The 20,770-nt window shown below is 38.9% G+C and overlaps 1 protein-coding gene and 1 long non-coding RNA gene across 2 annotated transcripts; one reads left to right on the top strand and one right to left on the bottom strand.

The window, feature by feature from the left end:
• Positions 1-31: 31 nt before the first annotated feature.
• On the bottom strand, positions 32-2,994 carry cdx4 (caudal type homeobox 4). Its single transcript, XM_047157126.2, has 3 exons — positions 2,387-2,994; positions 552-697; positions 32-455 (listed from the first exon to the last, which is right to left on the bottom strand). Exons 1-3 carry the CDS (start codon positions 2,826-2,828, stop codon positions 222-224), a joined length of 822 nt encoding a protein of 273 aa, XP_047013082.2. The 5' UTR covers positions 2,829-2,994; the 3' UTR covers positions 32-221.
• A 4,508-nt stretch (positions 2,995-7,502) lies between these two features.
• On the top strand, positions 7,503-20,497 carry LOC124628417 (uncharacterized). Its single transcript, XR_008396927.1, has 7 exons — positions 7,503-8,969; positions 9,401-9,455; positions 9,571-9,642; positions 10,169-10,268; positions 18,132-18,156; positions 19,531-19,595; positions 20,075-20,497. It is a non-coding gene; the product is annotated as an uncharacterized LOC124628417 (long non-coding RNA).
• The last annotated feature ends 273 nt before the right edge of the window (positions 20,498-20,770 follow it).

Below are 20,770 nucleotides of genomic sequence, written 5' to 3'. Positions count from 1 at the left end.
ACAAAACACTATTCTATTAAAACAATATTTGAAGAGCCTCCAGCCTTTGGTTGCAACAAAACTTCAATTCCTCTGATACTATAATCCACAAGCTCGCGCCCCGGGACGGGTGGTCTGGAGCGCGTGAATCCGTTTGAGCGCTGGGTGTCGTGTCCTTGCAGCGGGTCGGAGTGCTCAGTTTTAAGTCGGTTGTTCTGGAGTAAGATACTCCAACTTTGAGTTTACTGCGTGACTGTAACTTGCTGAATGTTTCTTATGGACGGTAAGACGTTCAATCCTGGAGGCGGGTAAACGGAGCCGTGCACATCCGAGGGACTGAGCGAACCGGGAACGGGCAGCGGACTCACCGAGCCGGGGTCACTGTGCACGGAGCCGCTGCTGCCGTCTGACTGACCCAGCTTCTTCTTGATCAGCTTCCTCTCCTTGGCGCGGCGGTTTTGAAACCAAATTTTGACCTGAAACAAAAAACAACATATTTTACCATCTTACAACAGCCTTAATGGTTTGTAGGCTATATAAATGTTGGCCTGAGTTTGTATTCCAGGTTGTACCTGTCTCTCTGAGAGACCCAGATTCACCGCCAGCTCTGATTTCCTTCTAATGGTAATGTAACGATTAAAGTGAAACTCCTTCTCCAGCTCCAGTCGTTGGTGATCCGTGTAGACCACTCGATATTTCTCCTTTGTTCTCGTTTTTCCTAAACAGATGCAGGAATGTAATATTAAATTAATAGGCTGAAGAAAATAACAATAAATTATAAACCAACCGAAAATATTGTTTATTAAAACAAAACAATAGAAAAAAAAAAAGTTTATTGAAATGAACAAAATTTTGTTGAAATGAACCCCATCGTAAGTCCAAAATGAAAGCAACAAAGCCTTGTGTGTAGAGAGTGAAATGTAAAATGGTCTCTCTTGCAAATTATTTTGTCTGGACAGTATTGCCAAAGCACCAGGCCTGCGCTTGCAAAGAAATATCATATTAATCTGTATTAAGATCTGTAAACTGAGCTTGTCATCTCCTCTGATGACAAGTTTTGAACAAACTGCAGAACAAAGAGTCGCACAGATATGATCTGCACACCAGTCATGTGTTAAGAGGCGTTACAAAGGAGAATCCTGAGGATGCTTGGCATACTGTTAAGAGCCGGCTCTGATTTATAAGCCAGTTGTTTTTCATAATCGGAAGAAGAAATAAAATACGTCATGTGTATCCGTAAATTATGTCATTTTTATGTTTGAAGTTGTTGGGGAAATTGGAAACAGTAGTTTAATCGGTTCATTAATTCCAGTCGGTGACCAACATAATACTTGACGCAAAAATAACTTAGAGTTGGATAAATTCATTGGTTATTGAAAATCTTCTAGACGTAATATATTTTAATCATGTGTAAACCCAATGCCAGACCAGCATCACTTTGTGTTGGCATATCCTAGTCAATTTATTTCTTCATTCATAAATGTATACTGTGTTCAACAGTTTACAAGATAAACACTGTTTTAAATTGTTTTCTATACGTTTCAGACTGGTTTGTTGTTTTAACATGGGCTGGAGAAAGGTGACCTTTATTTGCTGTGAAATTCGTCACTCCATTACGGCAATACAAGCCGTGAAGAACAGGGACGGAGGAAAACGTGTTGTTGCATATCAAAGTGAAACTGTGCTGAAAGAAGCCGCCGCCTGAATATGACAGATAACCCTCAAAACATGAGACAAGATATCAGGGGGGGGGAAACGTGGATCTCACGTCTAGTTTACAGGAGTTGAGTCATTAGCATTACAAGTGGCGCTGGCGCCAGATCCCAACACCTTCACCTGCCACAAGTTGCCCACATTTCTTTATAAGTTTCTTGTGTAAAAAAATAGTACAGCCGAAAAATACTCTCGCTTGATCGTTAAAAAAAAGCTTGTTTAAATAATATTTTTTAAACAACAATTCCACAAACACTTAATCTTAATGTATAAACCACATATTCGTTAACAACTAGCCCTCTTAAATCTCACCTCACAACGCTTGGAGTGTAATTTTCAATAAAGCTGGCAAAATGCATTTTGGATAGTTTATATCTGTTGTTAAGACCCATTACAATTGAATTGATTACGATGTTGAACTTTTCGTTAACCAAATTGATGCTATACTAAAGCGAAAATGATTTAGTTAAACATTTAGGCCTAATTATAATAATAATAATTCACTGTTTGTGATCATTATACTGAAAGATTCCTCTGTGAATCTGAATATGAGTGATCAGGAATGGCATCTTGGATTATTATTCAGTAATTATTGATATGCACCAATGGCACGTGTTATGAACTCACGCTGTGATATTAATAACATAGAAGAACTAGATTAAGGCATGCATTTCAGACTTAATGCTAAACCCACCGGTGGAAGAGGACTGGACGGTTTTGCTCATCCACTGATAAGAGTTGCGCCGTTCTTTATCCGGGGACATTTGGGCCACGGAAATGTTGTCGGGCGGCGGGGGCAACACAGCTGACCCCGGGTTATGCATAGAATTGTAATCAGGCGAGCAATAGGAGACTTGTCCCGGTGATGAGTTGCTCATTGGAGTTGCTATGGTGTTGGGAGGCGGAAGGCTGTAGGCGCCCCAGTCCTCCCTCGGACCGCCGTACGGAGCGGCCCACGGTCCTGTGGCCTGAGAGTGTGTGTCCATGCTGGTCATATGATGGTATCCACCAAAATCAGAGTACTGTGGTGTGGAGACGAAATTCTGTGGCGGAAGGTTGATTCCAGATCGCCGTACAGGTCCTTGGTGGTGATACATGTTTCCTTCGCCTTTATCCAAAAGGTATCCAACATACATGATTCACGAAGAAAAACCCCAAAACCTGTTTTTAGGACGACATACTAGCAATGTATTTTGCTATATATGGCTTAAAGTGAAACAGAAGGCCAGATTTAGAGGTTTCTTCTGAAATGTGGTAGTCCAGAAACAAAAAGATTTCCAAGCTGGTCATGCGATGTAGTCCTTGACGTGCTTCAATCAAACATGATGTGACTCTGTTGACAAGGTGGTGGTCACTGATGTACGTATAACAAGGCCTTCCTGACGTCAGCCAAGACTTCAAACCCTCTGGATTTGCATTCAAATGAGGGGCCAATAAGGCCGCCAAGCCACTGCGCCACATTCCCCTAGCGAATGATTTCCGCATCACCTCAATACCGCAAATCGTGCAGGAAGGGACACTTCTGTTTCTTAGTGCAACAGAGCAAGTTTGTAACACAAACTTACTGAGTTTAACTAATGGCATGTACTAGAAAAAAAAAACTGGAATAAAGTAGGTCATCTCACTTTGAAACACATTGCACAGATGATCAAATCGCCAGCCTATAAATAAGACAGCATAATAATAATAATAATAATAATAATAATAATAATAATAATAATAATAATAATAATAATTTCAAATTGTCATTCATCATAATAAATATGTGTCGTCTTTAAACGTGTACACTGCGTTTGTTTTACAGGCCTGATCTTTCATAAATAGCTGTAATTTAAGAAAACCTGTGGATATGGGAACCTTACATCTGTATAGTACCCATGTCACTTTCTCGCCTTTCGAATGTGCGCGTTATTTGTTAAAGATCTCCGAGTGAAAGAGGTGTAAAGCGTGTTGGTGCCTCTTTCTCAGTCTCTGGTCAGCTTCTCACTGGCGGCATCCTTCACACCTTCACACTCTGAACAGGTCACACTTCACAGTTAGTTCCGGCCTGGTGGGAACCTGGGCCCTTTTACACTCGGCACTCGTGCAGGGACACCGGGTCGAGCGTGTCGCCAACTATTTGGAAGATTTAACGACTTGTTAACTATTTTTATCGTTTTCAGTGTTGAGGACCAGCTGCCCGTGTTCATTAATTAATTCTATACAAAGTGATTTCAATTTTTCACTGGACTTCAATGCAGAGCACAGAAAATCACAGGGGGCAAGGAAGCACACATATGCCATAGCTTATTAGGTTAGCTGTAATATATTACATATGTGAACCAAACAGAAAAATAAATCACACAAAATTGTTTTACCTCGTAGAAATGTGTTCAATATGTAGACTTCATGGGACATCTAGAAACCTAACTTAAAGTTGCATAGACTACTGAATAATTGTCACTGTTAAGTATTCATTAATTTAGCTGTTTTTCAGTAGCCTATATAATATAATCACAGATGAAGGTACTGTTTCATTAATAATCGTCTATAAGAAATTTTCTTATTAATTAAAATTGGAGGTAGATTGCTGAGCTTTTGTTCTGGATAGGTTCCTCACACAGAATCATTAAAAAAGAAGAACAAAATAAAGTTAAAATGTTTTAAATGATGAAACTAGCATTTCATTTGAAACGTACACACACTTAAATGCCAGCAATTATTATATGTCATAGAAAATAAAAACCTTTTTGACTGACGAATCTTTAACCATTTCTGTCAGTGCCACAAATAAATAAATAAAATAAAATAAAAATTAAATGTCATTTCTTTAAAAATAAATAAATAAATAAAAATCCGACAGTAAATGCTACCATTAGCTTATGTGGAAAGATTCTAAAGGAAGAAAATCTTTCTTCAGGTTATAGTGAGGAAAAGGTTCTTTTATTTTTAAGAGTTTTATATATATATATATATATATATATATATATATATATATATATATATATATATATATATATATATATATACACACACATATATATATATATATATATTTATATATTTATATATATATATATATATATATATATACACACACATATATATATATATATATATATATATATATATATATATATATATATATATAATGTTATATAATTACATAAGGGAGAAACAAGCTTTTTCGTGCAGCTCCCTTTAAATATTGACTGACACTGGAGTAAATATGGGCTGAAAATGTTTATTAGTATTTATCAGGTTGGTTGGATCACTTTGGTATGCTGCACTCCAACACATGCAAATAATAATAGAAAATCATTTGTACAAATTAGTGAACAATTATTTAACAATCAACAGTTATTAATTAATGTTCATAAAAATTTTGTTGATTAAATTAGCCTAATGTTAATGATTCTTTTTTTAAAATATATATTTGTCTGTAGGCTAGCATTTTATCTGAACAGCTGTATTCAGGTGAGATTCATGGTGTCACCATAATTAAGTGGCAAAGCTAGGCAAGTTTAAAAGGGATAATATAATATGCTGTGATTTTACTAATATATTACTAATGACTAATTATTAATTATGGTGAAAATACAAACATATCATCCACTCATTGTCCTGGGTCACATCACAGTGCCCATATGTGTGCCTACATGCACCTTCAAAGTAGCATGTAACCATCTCAGTCACCAAAAGGCCAACATGTATCCTCTTCATGCACACATTCAAGGTGTTATAAAATGTATCAGTCATGTTTACCACGTATAGAAGACTATGCTTTTAAAAAAGAAAAACTTTCCTCCAATGTGCATAGCTTGTAAAATAAATAAACTAAACTTCTGTACAAATATATATACATGTACATTTTTATTTTGTGAACATAATCCAACTTTTAAAATGGCTATTGTGCGCATTATTATTTGTTTGGCTATTTATTAGAGCAGAAATGTTTCATTTCTGATCTTTACACCAAGGTAAAACATTAGGTCAAAGTTGATGTTATTTATACTTGTTTTTTATCTACTGAGGTCTGGATAAATCTGTTCAATTCCAGCGACCAGACAAACCAGCTAATAAATAAATGAGAACGCTAATAAACATAACTTTGTTAGTAGCAGGTGGGGATTTCCGCCACTGTAACAAAATATGAAAAACTCTCTGGCTATGCTTCATGGACCCCTGGATGTGCTCGGACCCCAGTTTGGGAACCACTTTTATAGATCAATAGACCAAAATGTTGCTGTTGTTCACTTTGCTTTACTGTACACTAGACTCTCAATGGTTTAAGCCACAACGAGGGCGTCCTCTGCTGGTCAGATAGGATAAGCACAAAGGTGCTGAAGAATCACCGAGTCAATTTTATTCCTAAACAGTTGTAAATTATCGTAATTTAGTCGAAAAATCCCTTTGGAATGGTGATGTATTATCCATAAACTATGTCTTTTGTTATTTAGGCTAGTCAAATTAGGAGCTTATGACATTTTCGTTTTTAAATTTATTCCTATGTAGACTATTCGTAACTCAGAACTGTTTACAAAAGCAAAATGTGCACATCACAAATATGTTCTAAACTATATATATATATATATATATATATATATATATATATATATATATATATATATATATATATATATTTAAATAGATAGATAGATAGTTAGGTTGCAGCCCTAGCTATCTCACATGTGCTCTAGTCCTGTACTAATTTTAGCGGCCTTAAGAGGGCAGTGTGCTCTAAATAATTACTCGCCTAATCGCATCTAATCTCTCAAGATTTGTTATGGACATCTTCCAACCTTCCATCTGTATGTGGCGTGGTGTATATATTTGAGCTTACTTTTTACTTTTTAATTTAAGTTCCTGCTCCTTGGTTGATCTAGAAGGTATCTCTGTCATTTTCAGTATGACATATGTCAGAACAGTGGTCACAAACCCTGTTCCTGGAGATTTACCTTCCTGAAGACTTTAGGTCCAACCATAATCCAGCACATATGACCGTCTAATCATTGCTTTAAGAAATTCTTGATCAACTAAAACTGGTCTGTTAGATTTTGGTTGGAGATGAAACCTGCAGGAAGGTAGATCTCCAGGAAGAGGATTGGTGACCACTGGTCTACATCAACCAAGGAACTGGAAAGCATCTAGATCAAAAAAAAAAAAAAAAAGTGTATTAAACAAATATAATAAATATAGAATTAAAAGGTAGGCTATAAAAAATATTTGCAAGATTTTCTAATAATAGTTACCTACATATCGAGTTATTTGAAACATTTACATTTATTTAATTATTTACCTAATTATTTACATTTAATTTAAATAAAATGCGTCATTATCTCCTACAATATTTTTTACCATCTGAAATAATTATACACACCATCACAGCATCAAAGCAGAGAAGGCAAAGTCATTGCATTCCTTTATGATAATTATAGAGTTTCTTCAATAACAAATGGTCAACATCTGGAAGTTCTTGCAGGGGTTTGTGTGTGAACTTTTGTCTCTGAGAACAAGGTAAATTCAGTGACTTTGAAATAGCACAGGTAATTATTGTGTGGTATTTCTTTTCCCTTATCTAAAGATTATTAGCAGATAATTGGTTTCAATAGAAAATGTGCAATAATTGAGGCATTTACAGTCATGTGAAAAATTAAGTACACCCCTTGGAAATTGTTGGCTTTTTTGACAATTGAACAAACAAACATTTGATCATCTTTGAAACAGTGCCTATTAATAAAGTTGATATACTTGAACATAACCACAAGGAACATTAGACTTTTCATTAATTTATTCAACAGAAATATCAATAGTTGTGATATTCTTCTGTGGAAAAAGTAAATACACCCTTGGCTTCAGAAGCTAGTATTGCCCCCTTTAGCAGAAATAACATTTTGTAGGCGTTTTGCATAATTGTCTGCTTGTCTCTGACATCAGCTTGCTGTAATTTTTGACCACTCTTCCATGCAATATTCTTTCAATGGCAAGGGATTTAAAATGATCTTCAAATTATTTGAAATACATCATTCCATTGTAAGGAAAATCATCTACACATGGCGCAGATTTCAAATGACAATGTCCAGGACTGGCCGTCCCAGCAAATTCAGCCCAAGAGCACACTGTCTGATCCAAAAAGAAGTCTCCAAGAACCCCACAAATTCATCACAGGATCTGCAATGGCATGTAAGTCTTGCAGCTGTTGTTGTCAAAGTGCATGCTTCTACAATAAGAAAGAAACAAATTTGACTTGCATGCTGTCTAAAAAGAACATTAGAGCAAGACTACAGTTTGCCAGTGAGCATATCGACAAATGGGCAGTGCATGCAAGAAAACCCTCAAACATCTTGCAACTGAAAGAATATTGCATGGAAGAGTGGTAAAAAATTCCAGCATATTTTTAAAATGAAAAAAAATGTAAATGAAAAAATATGTAAATATTAATATATATGAATTAACTATTAATAAATGTTAAAGTAAATAAAATATATATCCAACCAAAAAGTAGCACCCAAAATAACAAATAAAAATAGACACGTCCAAAATGAATAAAAAAACATTTCAAATAACACAGATTTATTCAGTGACAGTTTTTATTTCGCCTCTACAGGCCTCTCTCGAACTGTATGATGACAGCGGATCCTTCTCAGCATCAGATGCAACCAGGAAAAACTATCGGTGTGAATTTGTGCCGATAACGGTGTGAATTTGTGCTGGTTATCAGGGCCAATTAATCTCGCAAAACTGATCAATCGGTCGACCTCTAATATATATTTTTCTAAATAACAGAGATAAACAGACATCTGCTTGTGTTGAACATTCAGTTTATGACGAAAAAGATTCTTTGAGTTTTGGACAAACATGTAAAAAGCACTTATTTTACTTGTATTTTACTAATACTTAGTAAAGTATTAGTTTGCATAAACTTGTGTTCTAGACTGTCTCCATTTTTTTGTTCAAATGTGATTTTGCAAGCAAACAAACAAAAAAAGAAGCCAGACTTTGCATATTTTTTAAATGCAAATTTTTGTTTTAACAGATATGCCCATATCAGTTGTTATATCAATACCTCGCAGTGTGTATCTGTGTATTCGAGCTTCTAAGTTGAGCAATACGTAATAACGTGAATCTTTGATAATTGACTTAATTCCATCTCTTCAGGCTTTGTGGGCGAGTTTAATGAGAAATCCATGCAGGCGTTGTTGAGCTCCATCCCATCAGATGTCCCGTCTCAAGAGCTCTGTATCTGGTTAAAGGGTGTGGTGGCGTCCTTGATGTGGAGAGTGTTGCCTAAAGTACAGGTATGATATGATGATACGATGTTAATCATGACAGCCCAGTACTGTAATGTGAGTGTGATACTGTATACAGTGTCTGTAGCTACATGCCTCTATTTTACATTTTTTATGTATTCATGTGGCAGATTTTAGTAAATTAAAGGTCATTTAAAGGTAAATAAGTGATCCAGACATAGAACTTGGTCCTGTGTTCATTTCCTGGAAATGTATGCAAATTCAGAAACTGTTTTTCTCCCCCTCCAATAGCAGTATGTTTTTTTGTTTTGTTTTGTTTTTTTAAATCAGAGTCGATAATTTTTAAAAACAGAACATTTTTTTAAAAATTGTAAAAATCTTTTTCCAGATACGTTTTAAATTGCATACAATTATAAATACGTTATGCTTATTGTGATAATCTTGAAAGACATGTTTGATCATCTTTTGTATGTTTACAGAGAGTCCTGGCTAAATGGTTTGTGCTGCGAGCAAGAGTCCTGGAGTTAAGAAAAGGTATGAATTATTTATTAGCATTTCTAATAAGTTCTTTATTTGAACTCCACAAGACATCCTGTTTTGTATCTCGAATATATATCCAGTTTTCAGATTGTTATTGCCCTTCTTTCAGAACGGCTGACCTCAGAACGGACTGATGCTAGCTGAACTCGGTCTGCCGTCCTTCTGGATGTCCACAAATCTGGTGCGGTTTGTCTATTTTAAAATTATTTTACACTGTCTTTAAAAGCTTAATGTATGAGCTGAAGAGTTTATTTGATAGGACATGATTCAGTGAGCCCAGAAAAAAAGATGTCAGTTGGAAAAAAAATAAGGACTTTTTAAAAATTTGAATAAAAATCGAATAGTGTAGCGAGCCTAGACAGCGGTGGGCTGAGCACAGACACACAGGAGGCCGTTTCTGAGGAAAATGTGCAGAGGTTATTTAAGTGCAGTGGGGTGAAGTACTCAGGCGCTGGTGCCGTCCACAAGGCTGCCAGGGCCGTGCTTGGGGCTTTCCGAGCGGCTGAGATCCTGTTCTAGATTTTTTACTTTCAATTGTGCTTTTGAGTATGATCACTTATTGAAAAAGGTAATTAGCACCGTTAGTCATTTTTGACACGACATTAGGTTATTAAAGGCAGGTGCACTCAGAGTTATTCATTAAGACTATAGATAAAAGACTTTTCCCTCCCTTTTTTGATCTGAACCGTTTGTTGTGCTGTTTTCAGGACTTGCTGGATTGCTGCAGTTCTCAGATAACACACATCTCTGTTCACTCAGTGGGAGGCCAAAGCAGTGGCTCTGGTTCACTGTATGACTGACACCAATGTAAGTGCTGCCCTTAAAAATATATGAAAGACTTATTGTAGTGAGTAAAAGCCTGAAATCACTGAAACGTATCTCCTTCCTTCCTTTCTAATTACTTAATATATTTTTTCATGAATTATTTATTAGCTTTTGGAAAAGAATGAGGTACATTTATCAGCACATTTTGTTCTATGTTTATCAGCGTACATAGCAGGCTTTATGTGAATTTTAAAAAAATATTATAATAATAATGCCTATTATAATGCTTGGAATCATTCTAGATTCATCCAAGTGAACGTATTCAGAGACCAAAAGCTTCAAATTCTAAAAGTGTTATATACTCGTTTATCATCAGAGTAGAAGTGAAACCCAACATTATGGGGTGAACAAGAGCAGAGTGTTTTTGTGAATTTATTTTATAAATGATTTTCACAGTTGCCTTTGTTCATATTTACCAAGGGTGCCAATATTAGTGGAGGGCACTGTAGAGATCAACTGATTAATTGGTTCTACCGATATTTTCCCCCTATACTTAAGCATTTTTTCATAATCTGATATTGGTTTTGTAATATCGGATCCACCGATAAACGGCGCTGTTTTGTGGGCGTTTTCAGAATTGCGTTCAGGACCGCCATTGCAGCACTGCATCTGTTTTTTTGTTTGCTTATGTTTTAAAAAAAAAATGTGTTAGAATTATTTTTATGTGCTTTGTTTGTTTTAACTGTTTTTTTTTCACCTCATCTACGATTTTATTTAAACAAAAGAAGACAATTTACTAACATTTCACTTTATTTAAATTTTTTGCACTCTTTCAGACTGTCACGACTTCCCCTTTAAGCAGCGTGCCAAAGAGCCACATGTAAATGCATGCTGCCATGCAAGGTACGCCATGCAATAGTCATAGTCATAGTCCTAGTTATAGTCAGGTTAATCATTAGATTTAGTCCACGCTGGTTTCTCCGCTCGCTATTGTTTAAGTTTTACAAACAGTTCTGCTCACGCCCAAGTTTACTGACATGGCCGACCAAGTTCTGCTCAAGCCCAAGTCTACTGACACATACAGCCAAGTCCTGCTCACGTCCAAGTCAGCCGACAAGACCGATCAAGCCCTGCTCCCGTCCAAGTCAGCTGACATGACCGACCAAGCCCTGCTCACGTCCAAGTCAGCCGACACGGCCGACCATGTTCTGCTCACGCCCGAGTCTGCCGACACTGACAGCCAAGTTCTGCTCACGCCCGAGTCCGCCGACAAGGACAGCCAAGTTCTGCTCACGCCTGAGTCCGCCGACAAGGACAACCAAGTTATGTTCATGCCCAAGTCAGCCGACGGGGACAACCAAGTTCTGCACATGCCTAAGTTTGCTGAAACAGACAACCAAGCTCTGCTCATGTCCACGTCTGCTGACATGCACAACCAAGTGTCTGTTGACACGGACAACCAAGCTGTGCTCACGTCCCAGTCTGCTGACATGACCAGCCAAGTTCAGCCTGCAGGCTCCGCTGAGTACGTCACTTCTGCTTTCCTGCTCACCTGAGGACATCACTCTGCTTTCCTGTTCTGCTGGGAACTTCTCTCCGCTTTCCTGTTCCACTGCAGACGTCCCTCTGTTTCCCTGCACGGCTGCGTACGTCACTCTGTTTCCCTGCACTGCTGCGTACGTCTCTCTGTTTCCCTGCTCCACCGAGGACGTCGCTCTGCCTTGTTGACATTCGTGACATTTGGACAGGTGTGTTTGTTTATGTTTCTGTTATGTCTCCTCCCTGTTCTGTCATTGGCTATTGTTTCACGTGTGTCTGAATTGCCCTCAGCCGCCAGCTATTACGGCGCTGATTATGTTTGTATAAATACTGCGCGCCTCCCAACACACGGCGCGGAGTATTATAGTAGAATACGTTTAGTCATAGTCATAAGATTTAGTCCACGCTGGTTTTTCCACTCCCAGTACCTCGCTATTTTTTATGTTTGGTATATCGACACTGTTTACCGTGACCACGACCTTGATTCCTGCCTTGCCCAGTTTATGCCTGTTTGCAGAATGTCTGACCTTTTGCATGTTTCTGGATTACGTTATTGGATTACGTTTTGGATTTACCTGCCTGTGTCTCTATAATAAAACTGTTTAACCTGTGATTGCATCCTACCTTATCTCCGTTACATCACGAAACGTGACACAGACCCCACTATGTTATTGGTGTATAAATAAGAGTTGTTTTGTATTGTATGCGAGGAGGAAGTGAAATTGACTAAATTGTTGTAAATAAAGCAGTTTGTTCAGCTCAGTGGTGGTGTTATCAATAGTGTCAAATACAGAAGTAAAAACCGGCTGAGTCCGGCTGAGCTGAGAAGGCACGCGTGGAGTGAGCTCCTGAGCATTTTATCTTTTAATTGTGCTTTTCAGGTAACCTGGATCTTTTCTAAGACATTTGGTGCGTTCCTTTTCAGTTACTTGGTCTACAATTATAACCAGAAAGGACTTATGGCTTCTGAAAGACTATGGAAACCTAAATCTTCACCGAGCATGACGATGCACGGCGACAAGCTACTGCTGGACTTGGAAAATCTCCGCAACACTTTAATAGTGGAGCTAGCATCTACCATCGCAGTACAGGTGAAAGCAACGAATGACTCAGCTCTGGCCCCAGTTGTTGCGTCTTTTGAGAGTTTTAAATCGGGAATTGAATTACAAGGACAGCGTTTTGACGAGCTTGACCAGCACCTGAACGATTAAAGTGACCGCATTGTAGCACTGGAACAGACGGTGCTAAAGCTAACTTCGGCTAACAAACAACTCACTGATAAAGTGGATGATTTGGAGTCCTGTTCATGATGCTGCAATCTCCAGGTCGTCGGTATTCCGGAATGAGAGGAAGGGAGCGATCCGGTAACGTATATATATATATATATATATATATATATATATATATATATATATATACCAATATATATACCAACGATATATATATATATATATACCAACGATGCTAAATCTGACTATTTTACTTTGTCATGGGGTACGTGCCAGGGATGTCCTCTGTCTCCCTTACTTTTTGCCATAGCGATTGAGCCTCTCTCGATAACGCTTAGAACTCTTCCTGTATTTCAGGGTATAATTCGTAAAGGAATTGAACATAAACTAACCCTATATGCTGATGACTTAATGTTTTATGTTACAGATCCAATTGCATATATTCCAGAGATAATACATGTATTAAATGACTTTGGGAAATTTTCCGGGTATAAACTGAACCTACAAAAGAGTGAATGCTTCCCCAGAAATCAATCTGGCCAAAAGATAATACAGACTGAAATACCTTTTCATTTGGAGGATTCAAAATTCAAATATCTTGGCGTTAATGTCATCCGTTCCTACTGTGCATTAATGGCGGCGAATTTTACACCCTTAATTTCATACATGAAGTCAGCCTTTCAAAGATGGGCAGCTCTACCATTATCCCCTCTTGGTAGAATAAACATGGCAAAAATGAACATTCTTCCAAAATTCCTCTACCTTTTCCAGTCTATCCGTTTGTTTTTACCCAGATATTTCTTCAAAAATATAGACCAATTAATTTCCTCTATTATATGGGCAGGAAAAACTCCCAGGGTTTCCAAATTTTCACTTCAAAGGAGTCGACTAAGTGGTGGCCTCTCACTGCCCAATTCCATGTATTATTATTCAGAAACTGGTGCTTTGGGTGCACCCCCCCTCTCGTCCATGGTGCCACTTAGAAGCAAGGTCTTGTATTTCAACCTCGCACCCTGCTATGGTGTTCTCCTCCCTTCCTATACCCCTTTCACAATACACAGATAATCCAATAGTATGTACCTCTCTAAAAATGTTCTATCAGTTTCGCCGTCATTTTAAATCCATCTCTGCCTTGACCATGGCACCAATATGTAATAACCACCTCTTTCCCCCCGCCTTTATAGATTCCACATTCTCTTTGTGGGAAAAGAAGGGTCTAAAATGCTTTGAGGATATTTTCATTAATAATGTGATTGCAAACTTTTCTGAATTATCCTCATCATTCAGCCTGCCTCCATCTCACCTATTCTGTTTCTTTCAAATTAGGCATTGTGTCTCCTCCCTGTTCGCTGGTTTTCCCTCCTTACCTACAAAGTCTGCATGGGAAGAGGTGTTCAAGCTGAATCCTCATAATTGTGGCATTATTTCACGGATATATGCAACGATCTGGTCATAGGACAGTTCTTACAATATCAAAACCATTAGTGCTTGGGAAGAGGAATTAGGCTATATGTCAACAAAGTCCAGTTTTATCACATAGAAAATAACATGAAGGGAATTCTGTTTAGCGTTGACCATGTGAGCGCCTCCATGTCATTGTGATGTCAGGTGTGTGTATGTGTGTGAGTGTGAGATCTCAGGACGGTTGACGTTAACTATTCCATCACACGTCTCCATGAGGGATGCTGTGGTTTTATGAGTTTCAGTACCATGGCTTGCAGCATATGAGAGTAAACAAAAGGCAAATTCAGGAGTTCGACTGCTTCAGAATGTTTAATTTGATTCTCGAGAACAAAAGGATGCTGATGAAGGGAGAGGTTTATTTGTACGTCTCAGACGCTGGTAGGAGGTGTGAGGTAGCCCCTGGTGCTCCATGAGCTCCGAGGGACTCTGTAGGGATCGTCTCAGGGCGCGGCGTACTCAGTCATGTTTGTTAAACCAGACAACACAAAGCAAAAAATCCCCATGTTTTTGACCACATGCCATTCAGAAGTCTGCTCATCATATCACTCCACTTCATCCATGGTGGTAGTGCTGTTATTTCCTCCAGCAATGAACAGGATATCGTCCAGCACCTCAATGCCGAAGTTGCTGCACTGGTTGTTCATGGCTGGACCTTGTCTCCATACGTTGGTCTGAGGATTATACACCTCTACATCGCTTAGCTCATTATCACCATCAAATGCCCCGACAGCGTAAACCTGTCCTCCATATGCGACCATGCCCAGTCCAGTCCTTCAGATCATCATGGGCGGGTGAGGGTCCACGCTCCCGTCTGAGGACTCTAATACTCCCCCGTGAACAAACACTTGCTCTGGTTAAACCCTCCGCATAAGTACACTTTGCCGTTTAGTCCTGTAGCGCTAAAGTCACTCCTTCGTTCGTGCATCGGCGCAATCATGTGCCACTGATCATTCTCAAGTTCGTATCACTCGACCATATTCAGATGTTCAATGCCATCAAATCCTCCCATCGCATAGATATGACCATCCAGCACACAAACGCTCACGTAACACCGGCAAGAGTGCATAGGGCTCACCTGAGCCCAGGTTCTGGTGATGGGGTCAAACCTTCTCACACTGTTGATGTAATTCACATTGTCGAATCCTCCGATGCAGTACATGAAGCTGTTCAGATACACCATCCCGTGATAGGCTTGTGGACTCTCGTCGTTGCACGTGACGTTGACCCAGCGTGCCGCTCGCATATTGTACGCTTCTATGGCATCTATGGCTATGGCATGTTGTTCGTGATATTCATGATTTTTTTTTTTCAGATCGGACCTGAACAGTGCAGTTAGTATTGCTATTTAAATGCTCTTATCACTGTGTCTTATCACTGTGACTCTATACATGTATAACGATACACAGGGATACACAGGAAGTAGGCGCAGGAGCGCTGTCTTTATTCATAAACAAACAAACAAAAACCAAACACAGGGAACGCGGTCTTTACGGAATTAGATACGAGTAAACATGAGACTAAAGTTGAGGCAGGAAACAGGACATGGAAATGAGACCGCTAGCATGCAAAACCTGCATGCTACACTGTTAACACCAATATCTATCACACTGGCATCTACGTTACAAATAATAATACTGCGCGAAGTGCGCAGCCACACGAGGGGTTTAAATAGCCAACATAATTATACTAAACCATGGACACCTGGGGCAAATCAAAGACATCCTCTAAAATAAACCAGTATTCAAGCAGGAAGAGAACGAATCAAAACACAAGTCACGTGTCCACTCAGAAGCCACGCCGCAGTGCCATCTCCCGGCGAGGCGTAACAACATGCTTTATAGGAGCGCTGTAACTGTTCAAACCTTAAGAATAAATAAAGCATGGAGGTCACTACCACCATCATCTTTGCTAATTAGTATAAGAAGTAAGTTAATGAGTGCACATACCCGGTTTTTGACAGAGTGTTAACTGTGGCTGCTGCCGGTGAGTGAGTGAGGTTGACTGTAGAGAACTTTCTGTAGTTGGGGAAACAATATAACATCAACTGTGAGTTTTGTCATGTATTGAACCTAAATGTGTGCTTTTATTTATTTACTAGTAGTGGCTCATGTAAATCATGGCCACGGGGCATTTTTTGAACAGTGAGTAAAACATAAGAGTTTGAATTCCGTTCCATTATAAATGGCAGGTGTTGCATGAGAGTTAAATTAAAATTAAATGAAACAAAGTAAAATGACAAACAAATGTTTATTTTATTTTCCTTACAGTTGCCTAAAAATGTTATTTTAATAGTCATGGACCTAATATAGCTGTAAATACGTCATTTAGTGGGGGCATGGTGTAATTTCTGGGAAGCAAGTGCCAACCACCGCTTCACTTCTTGATTAGAGACGAGGTGATACCTGCGTGGTTATTTCATGAAATGAATAACACAAAGGGATATTAACCGTTAACCATTAACCGTTTTTCAGTGAGGAGCGTAGATTATTGTATTTGTAATTATACTATTTAGTTGTATCTATTATATGATTGTAATTTTCAACGTGTTACGATGTCAACAGGCTAATTAATACTTACCAACGACATGCTGACAAACGAACCAACTTAAAGCCGACTTAACCAAATAAAACTTTAAATATGTAAAAAACAAACGTGTAATTATGAACTAACATGAACGCTATTTATATACATATATAATGTGTGTGTGTGTGTGTGTGTGTGTGTGTGTGTGTGTGTGTACAAATGTTAGTATTTACGAGCCTTTACGAGGCTGATTATGTTTGTATATATACCGCGCGCCTCCCAGCACACAGCGCGGAATATTGGATAGATTAGATACTTAGTTTAGATTCCTTACCATAGTCATAGTCATAGTCGTTCACGCTGGTTTCTCTGCTCCCAGTCTCTCGCGATTGTTTATGTTTCATGTTGGGTATATTGACCCTGTATCTCGTGACCACGACCTTGATTCCTGCTTTGCCCCATGTATGCCTGTTTGCCGATCGCCTGACCTTTTGCATGTTTTGGATTACGTTTATGGATTACGATTTGGATTTATCTACCTGTGTCTCTCTTTAATAAAACTGTCAAACTGCACTTGCATCCGTCAAACGTTTAATAACGTTTCTTCTACACACATCCACTGGAGAATCATACTTGTACGCTTTTTGTATTTATCTGTAATTTAGTCATTTTTCATGAGATTTTCATATTTAATGATGGCTTAAAGTAGATTATTTTATTAAAGATTCTTTTTTATTTCTATATCAAGCAGAATATTATCTTATTATTATATATATATATATTTTTTTTCCCAGGCATTCTAGGTTTGTCATCAGTGTAGCATGAGTTTTTCTTTTGCTTCTTTCTTTTCCATTTGTTGGTGATGTTAAAATGTACTAGTGACTTTACGATCTGTTTTAATAATGTACAGAGTAATTTATTCTGCTTACCTGACTCATGCAGAATTCTTGCCTGATGTTTGGCTGTGGTGCCCCCATCATCCTGATGCTCTACAGCAACCGGTCTTTGTATGGGGGCCACCATGACTGGCCATCTGAGTACCATCATTTAGCTATAGGTCCAGTTGTCTCTTCTTCCACAAACTCCATTTTCAGGTACATTTTTTGTTTTGTTTTTAGCTGCAACAACAATGACTGTGTTCTATCCCCAGATTTTCACCGTACAGGAGTAAACAGGTCAGTCCACCTGAAGTGGTCCAAAAATTTTAAAGTTCGTTGCTTGGCCATTTTTTTAATTTTCTTAAATGTTTTTGAGTGATTAACTTTATGTGTTGATATTGCAAAACCACTAGATTTTTATTTGACTTGGTCTAACCATGGTGGCCGACTTTGGCTCATGGCTCACAACAAATTGTGGTTATACGGATGTTTATGGAAGCCTCGATATCTCAGCTCATCTTGGAGGTGTGTTTGTGGTCATTATCATGCTGGAATACTGCCCTGCAGCCCAGTCGCTGAAGGGAGGGATCATTCTCTGCTTCAGTATGTCACAGTGCATGTTGGCATTCATGGTTCCCTCAATGAACTGTAGCTAGGCAGTGCCGGCAGCACTCATGCAGCCCCAGACCATAACACTCCCACCACCATGCTTGACTGTAGGCAAGACACACTTGTCTTTGAACTACTCACCTGGTTGCAGCCAAAAATGCTTGACACCATCTGAATCAAATAAGTTTATCTTGGTTCCAGTAATCCATGTCCTTAGTCTGCTTGTCTTCAGCAAACTGTTTGCGGGCTTTCTTGTGTATCATCTTTAGAAGAGGCTTCCTTCTGGGACGACAGCCATGCAGACTGATTTGATGCAGTGTGCGGCGTATGGTCTGAGCACTGACAGGCTGACCCCCCACCCCTTCAACCTCTGCAGCAATGCTGGCAGCACTCATACGTCTATTGATTGAGGGAACCATGAATGCCAACATGTGCTGTGACATACTGAAGCAGAACATGATCAGTATGCAGTATTCCAGCATGATAATGACCCCAAACACACCTCCAAGACAATGCTGCCAGCATTGCTGCAGAGGTTGAAGGGGTGGGGGGTGCTGGCCCAAATTTAGCCTATTATCCAAAGACACTTAAAATTCAATATAGAAGCAAATACTCACATCTGCAAACCCAGTTGGAGATAGAAAAATAAGACACCAGCTGTGAGTGAGAAGAAGCAAGGGTCCAGATTTATTGGTTCCGTTCCACCACACGAGATCCACACCAATGACAATTCTCAGAAGTGATCTCACACCTGGAGCTCAAGCTCCAGTATTTATACTGTATTTACACAGTAAATAACCAATATATCTTAGAAAGACTATGATATCAATACCAATAGGGTTAAAAAAAGAGCTCATCTACATTACCATGATGTTTAAAAAGAGGCTTATCAAATTTACCATTATGTTTTGAACGAGGATTTTCTGACTACCGTTATGTTTTGAAAAAGGTCTTTCTGATTACCATTAGGGTTGAAAGTGGGAGAGAAACAAAACAATTTAGAGAGACCTTGACTCAGCTACCCTTATAAATAGCTCCTCATGGTTTTCTCTTAAAATTAAGGCCCCCATCTACACCACACTTGACCCTTCCTCGCGAGACAAGAATCTTCACCATCTGAATTATGAGTAAGTTTCTTTTACATTTTTCTGTATTTCTGGTTTATAATTTACCTTCATATTTGCTCCATATCTCTATTTTATATATGGTTATACTGCTTGCAAATGGTTTACTGTACTCCCTACTTCATAATATCATTATATTATCCTTCTAATATCCTACATATCCTACTACTCTTTATATTACCCTTATAATATCTTAATATTCCTTTTTATTATTCTTATAAAGTTATAATGTTATGTGTGTGTGTGTGTGTGAGAGAGAGAGAGAGAGAGAGAGAGAGAGAGAGAGAGAGAGAGAGAGAGAGTGTGGGTGTTATGTCTGCACGCCTGCCCTTGACTGTACGAGAGTGTGTGTTTCTCAGCCTGCACTCCTCAGCTCTTATATTTCTCTGTGACTAATAAACCATAGTGTGTTACTCTTAAAAGATCTTATAGTGTGAATCCAATTCGTCAATATCCGCCTAATACCGCTTCTGTGTGTCTAGGTGCCTGTCGTCATTTTTCCTTCTCTCCTTTACTGGAGGGGCTGGATTTGGATCTGAACACTCACTATCAGCTCGCGCATCTCACTGCTGCCATCATGGTGCTACTTAACGTTCTTCGCAGCACCCCTCTGGAAATGGAAATGCGGGGTCCCCCCCCTCAGATACAGAATCCACCCCGTGAATGTGTGTATTGACGCCTCTACACAGACAGACCCTCCGCCTGACCCTCCCTCCAGCTTTCAGTCTGAGGATGATGTCACCTTCTCTCATCTGGGCTCTGACCATTCTTCCCTCTTCTCACCTGTCAGTCCGCCGTACTCTCAGTGTTCTCCTTATTTCACCCTTGCTGACTATCCCATGTCCCCAGGACACACCCCATTTTCTTCCCCCTACCGCTCGCCTCAAGATTACACACCCACCAGTCCTGTGAATTTTCAATAAAATTACATATTACTCATACTAGGTCTCCCTCATGTTTATTTCATGTCATTTTTATCCACAACAGGGGTCAGCCTGTCAGTGCTCAGACCATACGCCGCACACTGCATCAAATTGGTCTGCATCGTCCCAGAAGGAAGCCTCTTCTAAAGATGATGCACAAGAAAGCCCGCAAACAGTTTGCTGAAGACAAGCAGACTAATGACATGCATTACTGGCACCATGTCCTGTGGTCTGATGAGACCAAGATAAACTTAT

Source organism: Ictalurus punctatus, chromosome 8 (assembly GCF_001660625.3).
Source record: "Ictalurus punctatus breed USDA103 chromosome 8, Coco_2.0, whole genome shotgun sequence".
Taxonomy (NCBI): Eukaryota; Metazoa; Chordata; class Actinopteri; order Siluriformes; family Ictaluridae; genus Ictalurus; species Ictalurus punctatus.
Note: the sequence above shows the minus strand (reverse complement) of the source record. Positions and strands in the feature narration are given on the sequence as shown.

Bases quoted from the DNA above. Each gene is read 5' to 3' on its own strand.
- cdx4 (XM_047157126.2), bottom strand. From the start codon at position 2,828: ATGTATGTTGGATACCTTTTGGATAAAGGCGAAGGAAACATGTATCAC. The intron at 698-2,386 runs GTGGGTTTAGCA...GCATCTGTTTAG, and splicing joins CGTCCAGTCCTCTTCCACCG to GAAAAACGAGAACAAAGGAG. The intron at 456-551 runs GTACAACCTGGA...TTTTTGTTTCAG, and splicing joins TGGGTCTCTCAGAGAGACAG to GTCAAAATTTGGTTTCAAAA.